The 19,489-nt window shown below is 39.7% G+C and overlaps 3 protein-coding genes across 3 annotated transcripts in view; 2 read left to right on the forward strand and 1 right to left on the reverse strand.

Moving 5' to 3' along the window:
* The window catches only part of LOC129280166 (uncharacterized), a 95,947-nt gene that overhangs the window by 44,979 nt on the left and 31,479 nt on the right, over positions 1-19,489 (reverse strand). Inside the window, exons 27-38 of the mRNA XM_064112056.1 lie at positions 19,123-19,401; positions 12,356-12,513; positions 10,483-10,623; positions 8,958-9,102; positions 8,213-8,368; positions 7,464-7,703; positions 6,577-6,863; positions 5,363-5,969; positions 4,225-4,920; positions 3,212-3,262; positions 1,962-2,138; positions 661-974 (exon numbers count right to left, since the gene is read on the reverse strand). Coding sequence (XP_063968126.1) covers positions 661-974; positions 1,962-2,138; positions 3,212-3,262; positions 4,225-4,920; positions 5,363-5,969; positions 6,577-6,863; positions 7,464-7,703; positions 8,213-8,368; positions 8,958-9,102; positions 10,483-10,623; positions 12,356-12,513; positions 19,123-19,401 — 3,251 coding nt within the window. The remainder of the gene's footprint in view (positions 1-660; positions 975-1,961; positions 2,139-3,211; positions 3,263-4,224; positions 4,921-5,362; positions 5,970-6,576; positions 6,864-7,463; positions 7,704-8,212; positions 8,369-8,957; positions 9,103-10,482; positions 10,624-12,355; positions 12,514-19,122; positions 19,402-19,489) is intronic.
* LOC135157185 (uncharacterized) lies at positions 13,112-16,052 on the forward strand. The gene has a single exon (XM_064112057.1). It carries the CDS (start codon positions 13,237-13,239, stop codon positions 14,506-14,508), a length of 1,272 nt encoding a protein of 423 aa, XP_063968127.1. The 5' UTR covers positions 13,112-13,236; the 3' UTR covers positions 14,509-16,052.
* LOC129280000 (uncharacterized) lies at positions 15,564-16,303 on the forward strand. The gene has a single exon (XM_054916061.2). The coding sequence runs from the start codon at positions 15,588-15,590 to the stop codon at positions 16,221-16,223; it is 636 nt and encodes a 211-aa protein (XP_054772036.2). The 5' UTR covers positions 15,564-15,587; the 3' UTR covers positions 16,224-16,303.

Here is a 19,489-nt window from a genome sequence, read left to right on the forward strand (position 1 = left end):
TAGAAAAGCAGGCCTCTCAGGATAATAAACCTGGGCCACGTAACACAAAGATAAGCGATTAATCGCCAATTTGAAAGAACAATTCTGATTACTTCCTAGACAGTCTACTGAGAAAAGTGCGCATGCAACGATGATCTTGATAGGCCATTTAATAGCGATCAATCACTAACCTTTGTGTTGCGGGGCCATGGTGGCGCAGGTATCGAACCCACAAATTGGCACCATGTACATGTATGATGTATTTAAATCTTGTACAGGTGCAATTTCTTCTGGCATGTTAAACAGTTCTTTTTTATTGAGATGTGGGGGTGTTTCACAAAGATTTAGGAAGGACGTAAGAGTTGCCCTTAATCTTATAGCTGCATGAGGTATAATTGTAAAAATGTATAGTCATTTACATTTATATTTGAAGATATCCAAACGATCTGTTGCTGCGCTAGCGCGATAAGCGTCTCTGGACGGTGTGTGCGCTCAATAAGACATCACTATTATTATTACCATTATCATTATCACAGCATTGGTCAAATCATACCAAGAGCATGCGCACTACTGCATAATTATTAATAAGATTGTGCGTAACATATCTTGTGCGCATCAGCATTTTTGTAAAACACCCCCCCCCTCTAGATCCAATACTTGTCAAAAGAGAGGAGTACTCACCTTAGAGCTATTGCCGTCCATCACGTAATACCCGCCTTCACCATCCGAGCTATACTGGACATAATACTCCGTTACATAGCTGTTATCTGAAGGGCGCCCACTAGTGGCCACACCCTTCAGACTGACGGGGTACTCCAGCTCAATCTCAAGCCACACCCCCTCGGTGCCGTTGGGCATCCAGCAGTGGGAGGAGTCAGCGTCGTTGAGCCGCGCCCAGGTGGCGCAGGAGTCGTTGCTGGCAGAGCATTCTGATTCCGTCAAGTAGGAATCGGTTATGTTGCCGAGCTCCATACCGAGTCCAGAGTCTTCTTTGTCTTTGGGGAAAGATGAGGAAGAGGAGTAAGGTCAACTTTTCAATCATTTATTGAATTTATGACAAGATCTGGTAAAGTTCCAGCCAGATTACACAAAGCAGTTATGATGGGCCAATTATTTCATGCTTAAATGAACCCAGAACTTCAAATTTTGTTTTCTTCTCATTTTTTTAAAGCTTTCACTGAAGTTCTTCCACATTCACTTCTGTGGGTTATTGCTGATCAATTTTGACACATTACATGAAGATATCATGTTAAAGCTTAGGATGTGCATTTTCAAGCTCAATAAAAATCTCAAAATTCATTTTGGATGACTAATTGTTGGTTTTGGAGTGAAGGGTCACATACATGTATATACAGGGCCCCGCCTGACAAAGAGTTGCGACTGATCCGATCAACCACAACTATGGAAAGCCAGCAACATCAGCATCTAAAAAGCATGTTATTTCAGAATATTTTCTATGATGTATGATATGATGTACATTCATACATTCATCATTTCTTTGAGAATTCAGTATGCTCCTCTTTGTTTACAAAGGACATTGTGCAAATTTCCTGTAGAAAAAAATTATGACATTGATGGATTTCCATATACTTGATGTTGATAGGATCAATTGTAACTCTTTGTAAGACAGGGCACGTGGGGCCCATCTTACAAAGAGTTGCGATTGATCCGATCAATCGCAACTATGGAAAGCCAGCAAAGTCAACATATAAAATGCACGTTTGTTCAAAATTTGTTTTAGATATAAATGTATATATCCATTTATTCATTGATTTCTCGACAATTCGGTGACTGTGTTCTCGTTTGTTTACGAAGGACATATTGCACATTTCCTGTAGAAAACCTTATGACATTGATGGATTTCCATATACATGTACATGTACTTGCTGTTGATAGGATTAATTGTAACTCTTTATAAGACAGGGCCCCGGTCTCTCTATATACATGTATAGAAATTAACAGCAAAAAAAAAGAAATTGTACCTGAGCATGAGGCAGCTCCTTGACAACTGATAAACCTTGTACTCTTCCCACTGCAATTACTACCACCATGCTGAGGTGTAGGGTTGGAGCAGTTTCGCCACTGCTCAATGACACCATCGCTACCACACTCAACGGAACAAGAGCCGACGTCTTGATAGTCGGTCCACCCTCCGTGCACTGTTTCAAAATAGAAGCAGACAAATTTGTGTATTTCTTGTACAATCACAGGGAACTTACATGTACTTTTCTGGACTCTACCATGTCATGAAATATGGCACATGTGACCGAAAGTTGGTTAGATTTTTATAAAATGCGCAGTTATTGGGCGGTCATAAACATCAAAGTATCGGGATCAGCTATGGTCTTGGGATGGGGATGATTTATTACATAACAAGGATCCACATTGCTATTCAAAACAATACATACAAATGTTTTATTTCATGGCATCAAAACTGAGAGGACTCATTACGCACCAGTCAAATCATAATGCACATCATTTCCTTTGGGAATTAATATGCTTAAATCAAACTTGGTACTATCATGAGAGTCCAAAAACAGACCATTAAAAAACTACTTCAGGAAGAAGTATTTCAAGACATGCTTGCATAGTTCCATAACAGGCGGGTGTTTCATAAAGCTGTTCCTAAGTTAAGAGCGACTTTAAGAACGAAATGGTATACACCAAAATGTTCATTGGCGATGGTTCAGCACCTTAGAAAGGTTCACCAGTCGTTCTTAAAGTTGCACTTAACTTACGAACATGATTATGAAACACCCCCCAGTACATCATGTCATAGTGTAATATCCCTCCCTCCAGTAAGTGAATACCAATGTTGCCACTATGGTAGTTAACGCCAGCTAGCACTGTCTCCAATCAGCCTGCATGGCTGGCACTAGGTCCTACACCCCTGTGGCAAGGTGTAAGAAGTTAAAATTTCCACTACTAAAGATCCCAGGTGACAACCCTGGGCTCAATTTCACAAAGACCGTTTATATTAACAAATGCACAATTTCTATAACAAGTTTGTTATCAGTCAATCAGATTGAAGGATTTCAGTAGCTTGTAACTATTATTGAAAATGTGTTATTATAACAAATTTTATGAAACGGACCCCTGGGTCCCGTAACACAAATGTTAGCGATTAATCGTACGCTTGATTTTCATGATTAATTATCATTGTAGTCAATGCAATCAATCGTTAAAAAAAATGTTCTACGATCATTGCTAAGTTTCATATTTGTTTCTTTACCTGGGCATGGACCATCACCGCAGGTTCCTCCCTGAGAATTCGCATCGGACCCTGTTGACATTTGAAGAAGAGAAAACAAAAGAAAATTGTCATTCAGAGTTGAATTTATCTTGCGATACATTAGAAATCAAAACAAAAATGGAAAACTGGACACAAGCAGAATTCTACTTCTTTCTAATAAGAATTTGAATTGAGCAAATAGGCATCGAAATGCATTTAAAAATTTCTTATTTCATAAAGCATTAATAAAGCAATATTGACTGGCCTCGGGGCGATACGACATTTATCGTCCAAACTGGATTTATATCGCCCGAGTCGTAGACGAGGATGATATCAATTTAGTGAGGGCAATATATGTCCTTTTGCCCCCAGCCAGTCAATATTGTTATTATTAACCAAATCAGACATCAAGAGCAAAAATCGTTAAGATTTAGATATTTTAGAGTTTAAAAATGGGAATCTACTTATGTCATGTTGAGCAGACTGGGCCTCTGAACTTTACCATTGTGACGTAATTGAAATGTTGCGTCCCTAGCCTGGGGACGCAGTATCCAGCTTTGTCTCCACTTGATTAACATTGTGACGTATAGCACTGCACGGTTCAAGGACGCGTACAAAAACGCCTAGAATACCCTTATGTTAGCTCTGCCTTATTGCCCTCTGCATTTCCACGCATTTTCTCTTTGACTTTCCTGAGCGGGCAATAAATTGGGTCCGTGGATAAACAATTGGAAACTTATTGACCGGCAATTTGATTCCAGTCTTAAGCAGGCAACAATGTACATGTATTAATGTTGCCCTGCTCAGATGTCTGATACGGTTAATAATATTCAATAAAGTGTAATAATATGAATTAGGATGAAACAATGAATTCTATGGTCATTTCACAAGATGAGAATAAATGAAAGTTTGATCTTATTCCAAACAACTTTAGAAATTAGTTTCATCAAGAGTTACAAGTGAATGTTACATAAATGTCGAATTCACATGAAAACCCAAAATTCTATATTTACCAAGATAGAAGAGCTTGGCGTTCATCGTAGAGAACCTCCTGTAGAAAATCTGAAGATCACTAAGGACCACAGCAACATCGTAAGCCGATGCTGTAGCATTCTCATAGTCCCCACCCAGGTAGACATTGGTGAGACTGTCACTGAGGGCAACCGCAGCTGTGCTTGATGATTCCTGGCTCGTGGCAAGATCGCCGTTCAAGTAAAGACGCAAGCCTTTGCCTCTCTTGTAGGTGATCATCACATGGAACCACTCAGATTCCGGGATGCTTCCATTGGCCAGGCTGTAGTAGTAGTCGTCGTTGAGAGCGAGGTTGAGCTGGAGGTTGGAGGATTCTGAGGATACAGATACTTCCAGACCGGCAGAGCTGATGACATCGGTTGTTTCGTCCACGGTGTTGTCAGGTGTCAGCATCGTCCAGAACGCAAGAGTCAGGCCTTGCTTGCAGAGGCTGGGGTCGTAGAGACAAGACTCGGTCTGATCACCAAGATCAACGTAGTTCTCGTCAAGGGAGATGGCACACTTGTGTTCCGCTCCATCCCTGGCATTGGAGAGAGTCGGAAGTGCTTTCAGAGTTCCTTCCATCTTGCTTTTGGAGGCGGGAACAACCTTCTCAGAGCAAGGGTCACTGCAGCTCTTGATGTCTGTGTCATAACTGCAGCGTCCGCTCATGTCAAATTCCATTGATGGTCTAAATGCTGCAAAAAACAAAATACACAATAATTAATCTGGGGTGTTTTTTAATGTAATTAGTGAAAAAGTTGCATTTAAATTGTGTATTTCCTGAAGGTATACATGTTTTATAAAAAAAATTCTTCATTACGTAGATGGATTATACTCAGAGGACAACTGGGGAGCGTTTTATGAAAGACTTTATCCGACAAGTCCCATTTTATCCGACAGTTACCATAGTAACTGTGCTTCTCAGCCAATCAAAATCAAGGAAAGATGTCAGATCTGACAATTTGTCAGACAAACATGTTGATGAAATGCTCCCAAGGTGTGCCAATTGATAGTACATGTGCTCTCGAGCACCTCACATTAAGTACCTGACTTAGAAACTCAAGGTTTCCAATCAGGAGATGTGATAATCAAATAGACCACACACAACAAGAAGGAGAGGGTACAATATCAACATACCATAGTGATCTTCCCGCATCCAGTACCAGACGGTGCCAAAGCTCACGGCAGATGACCTCTTTCTCCTTGATAGCAATTCATTCTCAAGATTCTTCATCTCCTGTTCTCCGATCTGCATGGCATATTTGAAATCTTCAAAATCTTCGTCTCCTTCCCGAGATGGATCAACGTCACGTCTCCTACGGCTTCCTCCACCGGCAGCGGTGGTCATACTAGCTTGCGTTGTCATGGCTGCCGTAGTCTGCACCGTAGTCTGCACTGTAGTCTGCACCGTTGTCTGTACTGTAGTCTGCGCCATTGTGGTGGCAGCTTCGTCTGCGGAATACCAACTGGTATAGGGGCTCCAAGTCAGGTCGGCGCAGTCACAGACGATGGTTCCAGCCCAGTGAGACGTGGTGCCGGTGTCGTTGTGAGCGCGGAGGAGGGCATACTGGTTGGAAGTGAGCCAGGGCATGACGTGCTGCAGAGAAGAGTTGTCCGCATGCCAGGAGTCGAAGATCTCGACAAGGGTCGAGATCTGAGAATTGTCGTTGTTGGTGAAGCTGTAGTTGGCAGGAACCTCCCAGATGCCACCCCATCGCCCTCGCTCAATGGACTCTAGACGATACTAGAACGGTAGGAAAATTACACAAGAGAGTTAAAAATAAATGCAGGTTCCTACATGTATATAGTGCTCATAAGGAGGTAGGGTGGTCAAATGGACTTTCATGTACATGGACATCAAAATATTTTACTGATTATCTTCATCTGAACATTCTTTTAATAAATAAAAAGAAAAGAATCAATCAAAATGAAAATCACTAAATATTTTTTTACTCCTAATTGACATGTATTTTGTATGATCCATTTGGGCGCAACATTAACAATCTGTAAATGCAATTCCAAAATAGTTTGAGCTCTTCAAGTATGAATGTTAAAAAAACTTGTCAAACGGTACTGAAAGTAAATGCAAGTATTTTGGGCCTTTTTCTGGTAAACATAATACATGCATGACTCAGTCTAAGAACAGTTGGGGTTTTATTACATAATACATGTATGATACAGACATATTCCACAATGTCTGTCTTATAAAACTTTTTTCATGGCAAGTCATAAATTGTGATAAAAGCTCCTGAAATGAAACTCATTGACTGCAAGTACATTGTCACAAATCTCCAGCACTTTAGTTTTACTGATAACAATTTTTTTTAGAGAAAGACATCCTCATTCCCCACCTTAAAAGTCGTCCCGCTTCCGCCATCTTTAATGGTGTCACCCTTGGAGAGGATGGAGTAATCTGAAGTCAGCGAAGGACTATTGATGTTGCGTAATCTTGTGGTCAAGCTGGACCAACCGCTGGCGCTTGCCTGAGTGAGAACGAGGGTCCAGCCCCCACCATCCCTGCTCATGTCACAGTAAACATCGTTCACAGTAACCCCGATCTTGACCTGATAGATTCCGTCGCTAGGGGTGTTGCCCCTTGCCTTGGAAACGATGTAGTGGACGTTGCAAGAGGAATAATCTGGTAAAAAAAGGTTAAAAACAACATCGCATTGAATCTAATGTACATGTATATCATGTAAGTTCACAAAATTGTTTGAAACACAATGTTATACATGTAAAAAACTAACTATTTGTTTAGGATATTTAACCTCAAATTCGCTTCTGAACCCCGTCTTACAAAGTGTTGAAACTGATCCGATCAAGCACAACTACATGTATGGAACGCCACCAACACCACCGTAAAAAACGCATGTTTGTTCAAAATGCATTCTAGATATTATGTATACTCAAAGATTCAAGATTGTCTTGACAGAACAGTGTGCTATTTGACAAAAATATATGTTTGCAAGCTTCCTGTCGGTAAACGTAATTGTGGCATTGATGAACATCCATATAGTTGAGGTTGATCGCATCAATCACAACTTTTGGTAAGACGGGGCCCACGTCAAGTTTTGAAGTACTGTACAAGGTTTCTGATATAGAACATGATCAATAGACTCCGACAGAAGTTACCTCAAATACAACATCAAACATACAGTCAGCAGAATACAGAAGTTTGTTTGGGTGATGTATCAGAAATGCGATCAATAATGGAAACAATATCAAAATCAATAATTACCTAATTCATAGTAGTCATAATTGGCGTCAATGCTCAGACTCTCGTCGTGAAACGAATTTGAGACGTTGCTGAGAATACATTCACCCGAATCTGCGCCAAGGTCAAATGAAGCACAAACAAACATCTCCTCTTTGGCACATAAGATGGCACAGTCTTCAGCAGAGCTGACATTGTAGGAGACGGTGTGTTCCGCTCCTAATTTGCTGTTTGCATTCATTCTGAAGAAATGGAGCGGGTCAGCTTTGAGGGAAAAAAAATGAAAATAGCTTGAAATTAGAGTCTTTGGATAGTGGTGGATTATACCTGTAAGACAGTGAACTTCTAGGTATCATCATCATCACCATCTTAATCTTCATCATCATTATTATTATGATCAACATCATTAGTATCATCATCATCCTCATCATCATCTTATACTTCTTCATTCATCATCATCATCACTATTATAATCATCATCATCAGCAGCAGCATTATTCGTAATCATCATCACCACTATTCAACTGAACAGAATCATTCACATCATAATCATCATCACATCATAATTAACATCACAATGATCATCATCAACATCATCATCATCAATATCATCATCATCATGTTTCCGGCATATAAACCATTGATAATTCTCAGGCACTGTCCTTTGAAATATACTCTTAAACTTACAAGTGAGATAATTTACTTGCATATGTATTAAAACTTCATTTAAAAAATAACAATATGTAAAAAAAAAAATTTAAAAAAAATCCTACCGAGTATCTGTTCCTGGAACTCATTCTTTTGGCATCTCAGACCATTTCCTTGCTGGGCTGGACTATCACAAGACCTGGTCCTACGATGTGTTCCTGTTCCTTCACAGGCCACTGAGCAGGACTCCCATTCTCCCCATGAACCAAACTCTCCATTCACTGAAGATACAAACAAAAAGAGAAATGAAAAATATCTTATTTTGTTAAGATAATTTTTTATTATGATAACAATAATAGGCATAATACTAGTAATAAGAATTACATGTTTCTTTATTACATTTCAATTGTTATAACTGTATTTTTTTGTTTTTTGTCTACTGTTTGTTGGTAATGAGAATAAATAAACCTGAAACTGAATAATTATTCACCTGGGGTAGCCACTCCAGCTCTTATTAACTGTTCTCCCAGTGGGCCCTGCATAACATAATATGTTGCCATTACTCTTCTTCATTATGATATGTTAACCCTAATTGCACATGGGGCAGGGGGCTCAGAGGCACCCCCAGATAAATCTCATCACATGCACCAAACGACTGCATTACAAAGAAGATGGCAAAAAAAATTATATCACAAGTCATAATGTTGGAGCTGCACATCTATCTAAACTATAGAAATCAATTTCTATCAATATTATTCTTTGAATTATGTAAAAACTTCATCAATATCTTTCTCAAATTTTGGGCTTATATTCAAACAAACTCATCATCCAGATGAAATTGACCTCTAAACCTCTGTTGGTCAAGCATACCTGGTTGGACTGCTCCATAGAAGTCTGCCCTGAGAGAGATTGAATTGTTCCATGTCTTTGGTTCCAGTCTGACGTACCTCACACCTTCTAAGGGATCCAAGCTATGCCGGACAACGGAAGTACTGTCCATGTTACCCTGAATTAGCTGGTGTAAAATATATACAAACATTTTTTTAAAGTTATCACATTAAAAAGATAAGTTCCTTTTAAAAATAAAGCTAATAATAACAACAACATTAATAATAATAACTAAATAATACTAATGATAATAAGTAAATACATGTAATAATAAAAAAATAATAATAATAATTAAAATACATGTAATAACAAAAATAATAATAATAATAATAATAATAATGACAGGCATTTACAAAGCCCCTTCTACATCAACATAATCTATTCCACGGTGCACTATTATTATTACCCCGGCCAGCTTTAGCTCGAGCTGCCTTTCAGTGCTCAGTGCATTCAGAGTATTAAGTTTGCTGCGTACCCATACACCACACCTGTAACTTAAAGGTTAGTGATTGATCATGGGCTGATTTCCATGTTTGATTCATTGGTTATGATCAATCCTAGAAATCTATTCCACTGTCAATCACTAAGCTTTATAATACAGGCCCAGGTTGATACTTTATTAAACAGTACATAAATTACAGACATCTTTAAACGCAGTTGATGGCGTGCTCTTGTGTTTATTTATAGTATCTATGCATAACTTCCCTTAGTGTTTCCGCAAAGTGAGACATAACTACATATTTTAAAGAAATAACCATGAGAAAAAAAAAATGTTGACCTGACATTGGTACACAACACAATTTCCACAATAATGCCAAATGAACATAATTTTTCAAGCTGTTTTTTTAAGCTTCAGAGGTTAAAATAAAACATTTCTTAATGTCTTCAAGGAAGGCTGCTCCATAACTTAGAGGATGAATGGACAAATGATTCCCCCCCCCTTTGAAAATTGGGGGGTAACGCAAGAACTGGAAGTGGAGGAACATAAGGATCTTGAATGGGTGTAGATTTTAATACATGAAATGAGGTAGACCAAAAGCTTCGGTCTCTGTTATAATTCCGCTGAACTCCGTTGGTTCCACTCACCAATTACAGAGACCGAAGTTGTAACTCGATCTGTACAGGGACTCAATGGCCATATGTTTATGTATTAAGTTCGGATAAACCAGGGAAGTGAAGTTGCATGACAGCCGAAGTAAGTCACTGTTTATTGTCCTTTATTTTGTCCCGTTTTGGTGCATTTCAGGCCAAAACGGAATAATAATCTTTATTTGGTCCAGTTCTTTTTATATATTTTTAATGAAATAAAGACAAAAATCAATGAGCCCCGTCGGGGAGATTGGCATTGTTAACCCCCTAATGGCGGCTGCACGATCGCGAGCTGTCTGTGTACGAGGAGATATTTTTAAAAAATGTTTAAAAACTCCTCAAAGCGGATGGCTGCCAGCTGTCTAGAAATTAGGAAGTGTACTATGCTTACGAACCATGCACACAGCTTTAAGTTTACCTTTGTTGCACCCGAGCCGTAGTAACTCCAATTCTCACCATCACTAGAATACTTGAGATAGTAACCGGTCACATGGCCATCACAGCAAGGGCGCCCTCTCGTGGCCACACCAGTCAGTGCTATGTACTGACCAAAATCAATCTGAAGGTAAATAGGAAGCAAGGTACAGAGATTGCGATGTGTGATGAGAATGAATAGTAATGATGATTTGAACTGAATCGATTCACTGGAATCTTCTTTGCATACATGTATGACAAAATTTTGTTTAAAAAAATACAAAACAATATACAAATAGCAAATACATGTACATGTAGGCATGAGTGTAATGGTGTGAGATTTTGCATAAGGTGAAAGAAAGATGCTCTATTCAACGAGGCGTATCCGAGTTGAATAGAGTGCCTCTTTCTTTCACCAAATCCGAAATGTCGCACCATTGCATGAATAAGAAGTTTTGATATTTGTGTTGTACAACGTCTCAGAAGTTAGCGAAAATATGAATAAATTAAGGAAAATCCTTTCAAACGTGCATCTGATCTGTAGCAGCAATGTGCATTTCAGCCAATAAGCTAGACCTATGGCCCATATTCTGAAGTCGGGTTTTATTGATATATTCATATTCCACAATCATCAAAGTACATTTCGTAATAAATCATTTTTACAATGAAAAAATGCATAACACATGCAGGATTGAAACGTAGAAATGAAATGAAAAAAAGTGGAGGGGCCTACTAAAAAGCAAAGCTTGTAAAATGTAGACCCCTATCAAAATTTTATACAAGGGTAATATGATATAAGAAGAGTAAAATAATCAGCAAAATTCTATAAAATTATATGGATATAAACACTGTAACACAAATGTATATACACTATATACAAAATTAAATATTGACTTTAAAATATTCTCAGGTTTAAAGTTGTGGTTTAAGTATGGATAGCCAATTGTTTCATAAATCACTAACAGTAGAGATATCATATTTCAGTTCATTTGGCTCTCAAATCATTCATAATTATCTAGGAAATATAAATAGATGATTGTCTTCACCATCGATGAATCAGGAAAGAGTGCAGTAAACATAAGAAACAATCAACTTAATAAAAATGTTGACACTTTTGGCTTCCCATAATTTTAGCAATGAGTTTGACCATGGTCTAGGTTATACCTGACTTCAGAATACGGGCCTATGCGTATTGCACCTGCATTTACCAAGTGCATGCAATGCGTTGAATCATAATTTATAGTGACGTCACCTTTTCCTGACCCGTTCAGCGGTACATTGTGGATGGTACAGTTTGGACAGTACGTGTGCAACGGTACAAATGTTTGACATTTAGCCTCTCATTTGCTCGCGTACAACAAGCTAAGTAGGCATTGTACAATACAAAATATAGAAAACTTATATATAATTGAGGAATGAATGATGAATAAATAGATGGACAGATGGATGGATGAATGGGTGGATGCATGCATGCATGAACGAACAAATGAAAGAATGAATGAGCGAATCGATGAATCAATCATTCAAATAATTAATCAATAAACAAATGAATGGATGCATGAGTGAACAAATGAAAGAATGAATGAAAGAATGAATTAATGAGCAAATCAATCAATCAATCAAACAATCAATAAACAAATGAATGAATGCATGAGTGTAAGAACTAACAAACACATAAATGAATGAAAGAATGAATGAGTGAATCAATCAATCAAACAATTAATCAATAAACAAATAAATGGATGCATGAGTGAACGAACAAATGAATGAAGAAATAATGAGCAAATCAATCAAACAATTAATCAATCAACAAACGAATGGGTGTATGAGTGAACAAATCATTAAACATGCAATAAACAACACAAAATGATACCAACCTCAAGCCATTCTCCATCTGTGGAGTTCTGAGGCACCCATCCTAGAGTGTCATTCTCATTATAAACATTAGCCTTGGTTGGATCCAGGCCAGGTTGTGATGACGAGGCATTGAAACTAACGTCACTTATTAGTAGCCCAATAAGATTCTTTCCTTCACCTGTACAACAGAAAACAATGATGAATTTCTCAATGAATGTAAACAGACTGCAATTTAGGTAGAACTGATGATTTAAGTTGCTATTTAACGCATATATTAAGATCTAGCTTACTAGTTGCTCATTAAAAAGATTTTTCCTTGACCTGTACACTGGAAAAAACAGTTGCAAATTTCTCAATAAATGTTAACAGACTGCTTAACTACTAGCGAGAAGTTGATAATTTGCTCATATACGTGTATCTTCACGCCTGTTTCTTAAATAAACTTAAAGCTATTGGCCCAAATGTCATTATAAAGAACTTTCATTTTAACATTTGGAAATGGTACAATATGCAAAGCTTGGAGATAAATCTCAATATTTATGCATAGGACCTATCTCAAAGTATGTGCTAATTAAGGTAATGATCATTTTCAGTGATCAGTAAATTTTTGAGAGAAACAAGTGTTAGGTTCATAGAGGAATATAATGTGTAAAAGTCCAAATCGATACAGATTGTGCATGTGATCACTAACCGGATAACATGTGATCTAATCACAGCGGGAAACATGTGCGTTGTGGAATATACTAGTAACGTGTGCACGTAATAAAGCCATTGCAGTCTGAAATTCCTTCGAGGAAACAAATTTTTAGGAGGTCGCAACGTTTTTGTTTTCCCCAACGACGAAATAGCGATATTTGTCTTCTATTTTAGTCATTCCATAATCGAACAGAATCGGAAAACAATGGGGAAGAGGAGAAAGGCCACCACTGAACCGGCCCAGACGCGTTCTCGGGCAAAACGAGGTAGAAGTCGAGGCACCCGCCAGACAAAAACGATAGCTGCCTCACACGCAACTCGGACGCTAGCTCCACCGGGAAGCGGTAGGCCTACGAGTACGACGGGGAATGAGCCCGGACAAGCCCCCGCAGCCACTGCAGTAGGAGCAGCGCCAGAACCCATTGACGTTGAGCAGGGTCGTTCATCCGGCCGTTCACCCAGCCGTTCAGCTAATAAGAGGCCAGCAGCTTCACAAGGGCCTGTGCTGCAATTACCATCCACTCAGGGTCAGACTCAGAGTTGTCCCAGGCCCAGCACTAGTAATAATACCGCAGGTGAGCCTTCTCGACCTGAATACATGTCAGTACAAATACAAGATCATACAGATTCGTTCTGCGTACCTGGCCATACTAATAATAACATTACAGGTCACGAATCGCACAATATTAGAGAACGAAGTCAGTCTGGGATGGTACGAGAGACCCCATTCACATCATCCTTCCCCGCAATTGTACCTCCTAGTGTTCAGATAAGAACCGACCTAACTCAAAATTCACACTGTGTCCATGATAATGAGGCCACAGGGCCAAATAACCAAACCATAATCAATACAGAACGTAGACCTAACACAGAGAACATGAATAGAGGCTATCACCACCCTCACCATTCCCCGTTAAACCCTGTAGGTGACACACTGGGTGTATCTATTCCCCAAAGCATAAAAGAAAAGATTTGGAAGGGGGAGTATGTGAATCTAAATCTGTTAGTTAACGCCCAAGATGTAGCCTCCAACACACTGCGCGAAGCAGCAGAACAGAGAACTAATCTGGCAATAGCCGAGGAGGAAGGAAAATGGGTGTTAAAGCCCTACAATGCCCCCTCCAAAAACAAAATCATGTCCATTGAAATTTGGACAAATGCCTTCCTAATATACATGAGCGTCTATCTGGCAGCAAATCCACGACACACTCATGAAATTCTGAAGTACTGTCACCTCATTCGTTCTGCTGCTTCACGCTACTACGGATATGGTTGGAGGGACTACGATATAGAATTTCGGCACCGATTTCATGCCACAGGGGGTTCCTGGGCGGAGATAAATGGGGAGTTGTGGCTCCTCCACGTAGTAGGGGGTGGTTCTCCACGTTCGGCAAGGGGCCCTGCCCCCATTCATCAACAGTGGGTAAACAAAGAGGGCAAACGCCCAGGCGTGCCGGCTGCAAATCTCGAGGTATGAGTCAATAATGTTTCAAGCGGCATTTTTGTTGGCTTTCTTTGGCTTCTTGAGGGTTGGAGAATTCACGGTTCAGAGTCAGAGTGATGATGGGAGGAAGATATTGGCTATAGATGATATCCAATGGGGTCAGGAAGAAAATTCACAATTCATGTTGGTACAGATTAGATTTTCAAAGACAGACCAATACGGGAGGGGTACCACGCTTAAAATCAAAGAAAATAAGACAGAGGGCACATGCCCTGTCAAGGCTATGGAGACGTACTTACGGGTACGGCCTAAAGGGAGAGGGCCACTTTTCTGCTATATGAATGGCTCCCCCCTTTCCAGGTATCAGTTCAATGCAGTATTGAAGAAGGCACTGTTTGTGTCGGGGGCCGGGGCTAACCAATATGGAACACACTCCTTTCGCATTGGGGCAGCCACAATGGCAGCCCTAAAGGGTATACCTCCCGAGCAAATTATGACCATGGGTAGATGGCGTAGTGGTGCCTATCTACGTTACATAAGGTGACCTATTGCGACATTGTAACTACCACAGCTAACTATGTGGGAAGGTTATGTAAGCTATGGGCAAACAATTATGGATGGTTCCTGTGGTTACTACTCAGGAAGCATACTTATAATTCGCTATACTTGGTCGCAGTTTCATCCACGTATTATTACATTTATTCATAACTATACAATAATAATAAAGGTAGAATCCAATTAGCCGAGTAGTGGGTTTCTACATGGGGAGCACATTTGTAATTTGTCTAAACATGTATGTAAGCAGAAGTAACACAATAATAATAAAGATATATCTAGCCGGCTAATAACAATGTAGACAATTGGATACTGCATAGGGTGCATATTTGTAATTACCCTTTGTGTGTGAACGGATATCCAAGTTCATGATGACAATAATGAGTAATAATTCAATATTCATATAGTGCCTTTCAAACTTTCTCAAAGCTCTTTACATCATACATCCTAACCTACTTATCAACTTAACTACAATCAGTTGTCAAAGTACAATAACAGAGATAATAGCCAATCAGCTATAAATGTAATATGACAAGAAAGATGTCAGTGCACTGGGCATGTGTACATGGGTAGAACATGTTACTTCCGGGAACTCTCATTTTTTTATTGCAGAGGGGACTGGAAACTGGATCTGGATTGTAGGGGATAGCCTGGTCAGAAGAGCAAAAGAACGAGCTTCACAACGCAACTATCAGCAATTTGGAGAGCGAGGTATCGTGGTCCGCTGGCATGGGCAAGGCGGCACCACGCTCCAGGATCTCCCCAGGATGGTCTCTAACCGGCTGAGATGCGGCACTCCTCCTGCATTAGCTATTGTCCACTTAGGATCAAATGACATCGGACAGTATGATGTCTGCCGGTACAGGATGGCAATTGACACAGCCATCCAAGATCTACGCACGAGAATGCCGCACACCCATATCACCTGGTCTGGTATTTTACCGCGGCTCTTCTACTATGGTCGCAAGCAAGGCTCTAATTCACAGGAGGCCTTGGATGGAGTTCGTAAGTCTCTTAACAAATACGCTAGGAGGAAACTAGCCAGGATGTCGGATACCACCATCATCAAACATGAATTTGACCCCACAATCCACAGCCTCTTCAATAGAGATAGAGTGCACCTCTCTGATTCGGGTTCAGACATTCTCATTGACAGTTTCAGAACTGCAGCAAGGGAAGCAAGATTTGTTTAGATATGGAGAGGAGACGAGCTTGAGAAACATTTTGAGAACTCGAGGCTTCTGGCAAGGTTTTTTTTCTTTTGTAATGTATCTTAGTGTTATTACGTTTATTGTTTCTAGTCGTTTATGTACATACTTCATTTTACGGGCTTTGTGAAGGGCACCGTCAACAGTACTACCTTGCTATTATCAATAATGATATGCACGTGTCTGGATTGAGGATAATAACACTTGGAAGTAAAAAGAAAGAAAGAACAACTGAATAGAATGAATAGATAGACGAACAATTCTTTTTTATTCTTCATATTTTAGGGGTGAGAAGCAGGGACTGCACGGGAGAGTGTATAGGTCAATTATGACAAACCAGTTCTTTCGAATGAATCAGCTTGGTAAAGCCTGTTTATTGTAGTTGTACAATACATTATTTACTCTTGGAATTGCTTAGTTGATCAGAAATCGCAAGACGGGGCTGTCCCTGTGGTGACGTGCATAAATTTGAGAACCGAAAACGAACTGGGAAAGAAAGGACGATAATTAAGACAGGAGAGCAAAATATACTGTTTTGTTTATACTCTTTGAAAGGATACTGATGGTCTTTGGAAGGTTTTGCTGTAAGGGCTACATGATAATGTTTGTAAATGGTGTGTAATGCCTTATCCAGGCCATTGTGCTCAGTATCCTCCATCTTATATGCATTTAGTCCTGAGATGATTATATCAACTAGAAGTTTGCTTTAGTTTACCCTAGAAGGAACGTCCTTTTATAGGCATTTTGCATCCATTCATGTGAGGTTAAGTGTTTAATGCAGCTCCATGCCAATATATTAGGTAGCTTTATTTGCAAGCATGACAAGTTCATGTATGCTCCAGAATCATGCGACTTATGACAACAACAAAAAAAAAAAAAAAAATTATTAATTGGGTGGAAGGTTTTTGTTCAGAAACAATTTGTTTGAAACCTGACAGATCACCAATATTGATATCAAAGTATATGCTCCAAAGATGTTGTTTACCAAGATTTAGGGAAACACCCTTGGGAACTACTATCCTGCGGGTGGGTCACGTGATCAACAGTCCCAGGGAGGAGTTACTACCCTTCCTGGCGATCACGTGACCATATCTTTCAGTAAAATTAATAGGATGCCACAGATGTAGTTTTTCGTTATGTCTTACGACATTGTTCAGACTGTTTTGAGGTTTATCACCTCTTATGTTATTTAGGCATATTGCCTCTGTGTTTTGATGCCTCGTACGGAATTAAACGGCGAGCAATGGCATATCATTTGTCCACGTGTTTTCTTCTCAAAAGGTAATGATCATTTTCAGTGATCAGTAAATTTTTGAGAGAAACAAGTGTTAGGTTCATAGAGGAATATAATGTGTAAAAGTCCAAATCGATACAGATTGTGCATGTGATCACTAACCGGATAACATGTGATCTAATCACAGCGGGAAACATGTGCGTTGTGGAATATACTAGTAACGTGTGCACGTAATAAAGCCATTGCAGTCTGAAATTCCTTCGAGGCAACAAATTTTTCCCCTCCACTCCCACCCAGGTACATTGGTAATATATTATCGGGATGGGAGGACCCGGCGTTAATACAGAATTTAGTCACGGGATCGTTAAGGGGGTTGCATATTTCTGAGGCAATGCAGTGTAGCGGTGACTTTAGCACATATGTTACCATACAAGCTGATATCTTAGTCCATGCGTAGAGCTGAATTACTGTTGAGAATTACCATGTGTAGGAAATTTTGTGTATCACGATTTATGATATTCTTATTAAACATCTCATGGTTGGGAGGTTGGGCAGAGTTACGACAGTAGATCAGCATGGTTGGTAGGTTGGAAAGACATTGATTTCTGCATTAAGGCTGGGAGGTTGGGCAGAATTTAGACAGTCAGTCATCATGGTTGGGAGGTTGGGCAGAGTTACGACAGTAGATCAGCATGGTTGGTAGGTTGGAAAGACATTGATTTCTGCATTAAGGCTGGGAGGTTGGGCAGAATTTAGACAGTCATTCATCATGGTTGGGAGGTTGGGAGAGATATTGAATTATTTTATGATTTTATGTTTTAGATTAGGAACAAGGACATCTGGAGGTAACTTTTTTGGCCTGCATAAGGTTGGAAGGTTGGGCAGGGCACTTACGAGTTTATCAAGAAGGCAGATATACAACATTGTTGAATAGATGGCCATAGGATAGAGGTATACTTTTATATGTCATACATATTATATTCTCAGGTTTAAAGAAGTCCACCGTCCAGATAGTCATATTAAAGTGACTAGGCCTACAATATGGCTGGGAGGTTGGGTAGGACTTAAGGACAGGCAGCATAGAGCATTATGTGGCTAATTATGACTTTTATATGTAAATGGTAAGGAGGAGCATGTCATGATACATTGCTTTAGAAGTGTAGAAGGTTTTTGTTCAGAAACAATTTGTTTGAAACCTGACAGATCACCAATATTGATATCAAAGTATATGCTCCAAAGATGTTGTTTACCAAGATTTAGGGAAACACCCGTGGGAACTACTATCCTGCGGGTGGGTCACGTGATCAACAGTCCCAGGGAGGAGTTACTACCCTTCCTGGCGATCACGTGACCATATCTTTCAGTAAAATTAATAGGATGCCACAGATGTAGTTTTTCGTTATGTCTTACGACATTGTTCAGACTGTTTTGAGGTTTATCACCTCTTATGTTATTTAGGCATATTGCCTCTGTGTTTTGATGCCTCGTACGGAATTAAACGGCGAGCAATGGCATATCATTTGTCCACGTGTTTTCTTCTCAAAAGCACAATTAGTGGATGAAACATGTAAACCTAGTTTTAAACATGGATTAAATACCAATTTTTTAATTCAAGTATTTAAGAAACAAAAAGATGGATTAAGAACCTACTTCTCTGAATGCAGTAGACACCCCACTCCCCGGACTGGGCAGATGCACCCTTGTCAACCACCCCTCCGCTTGAGCCATTGGCAGCGCATTCCGAGGACGACTGGACAACACGCCTCACAGACCCGTCAGACGCCCATCCCCAGTCACACGACTCGTCTCCATTGTCGTACATGTCGAGGAGATCATCGGGTGTGGCCAGCTCCGCTCCGTGTTGGTAGCACTCGGCCTGGGCTTTGCTGAAGGTGACGTTGGCCGATCCGTCAAAGAAGGCATAGGAACCTAAAGGAAAAATAAGATAAAATCAGCTTCTGTTTCATATCTTTATCCTGTGGATGATGGATTAATCAGATGCAAGGATTTCAGTAGC

The sequence above is a fragment of the Lytechinus pictus genome, chromosome 17, assembly GCF_037042905.1.
Source record: "Lytechinus pictus isolate F3 Inbred chromosome 17, Lp3.0, whole genome shotgun sequence".
NCBI classification, from domain to species: domain Eukaryota; kingdom Metazoa; phylum Echinodermata; class Echinoidea; order Temnopleuroida; family Toxopneustidae; genus Lytechinus; species Lytechinus pictus.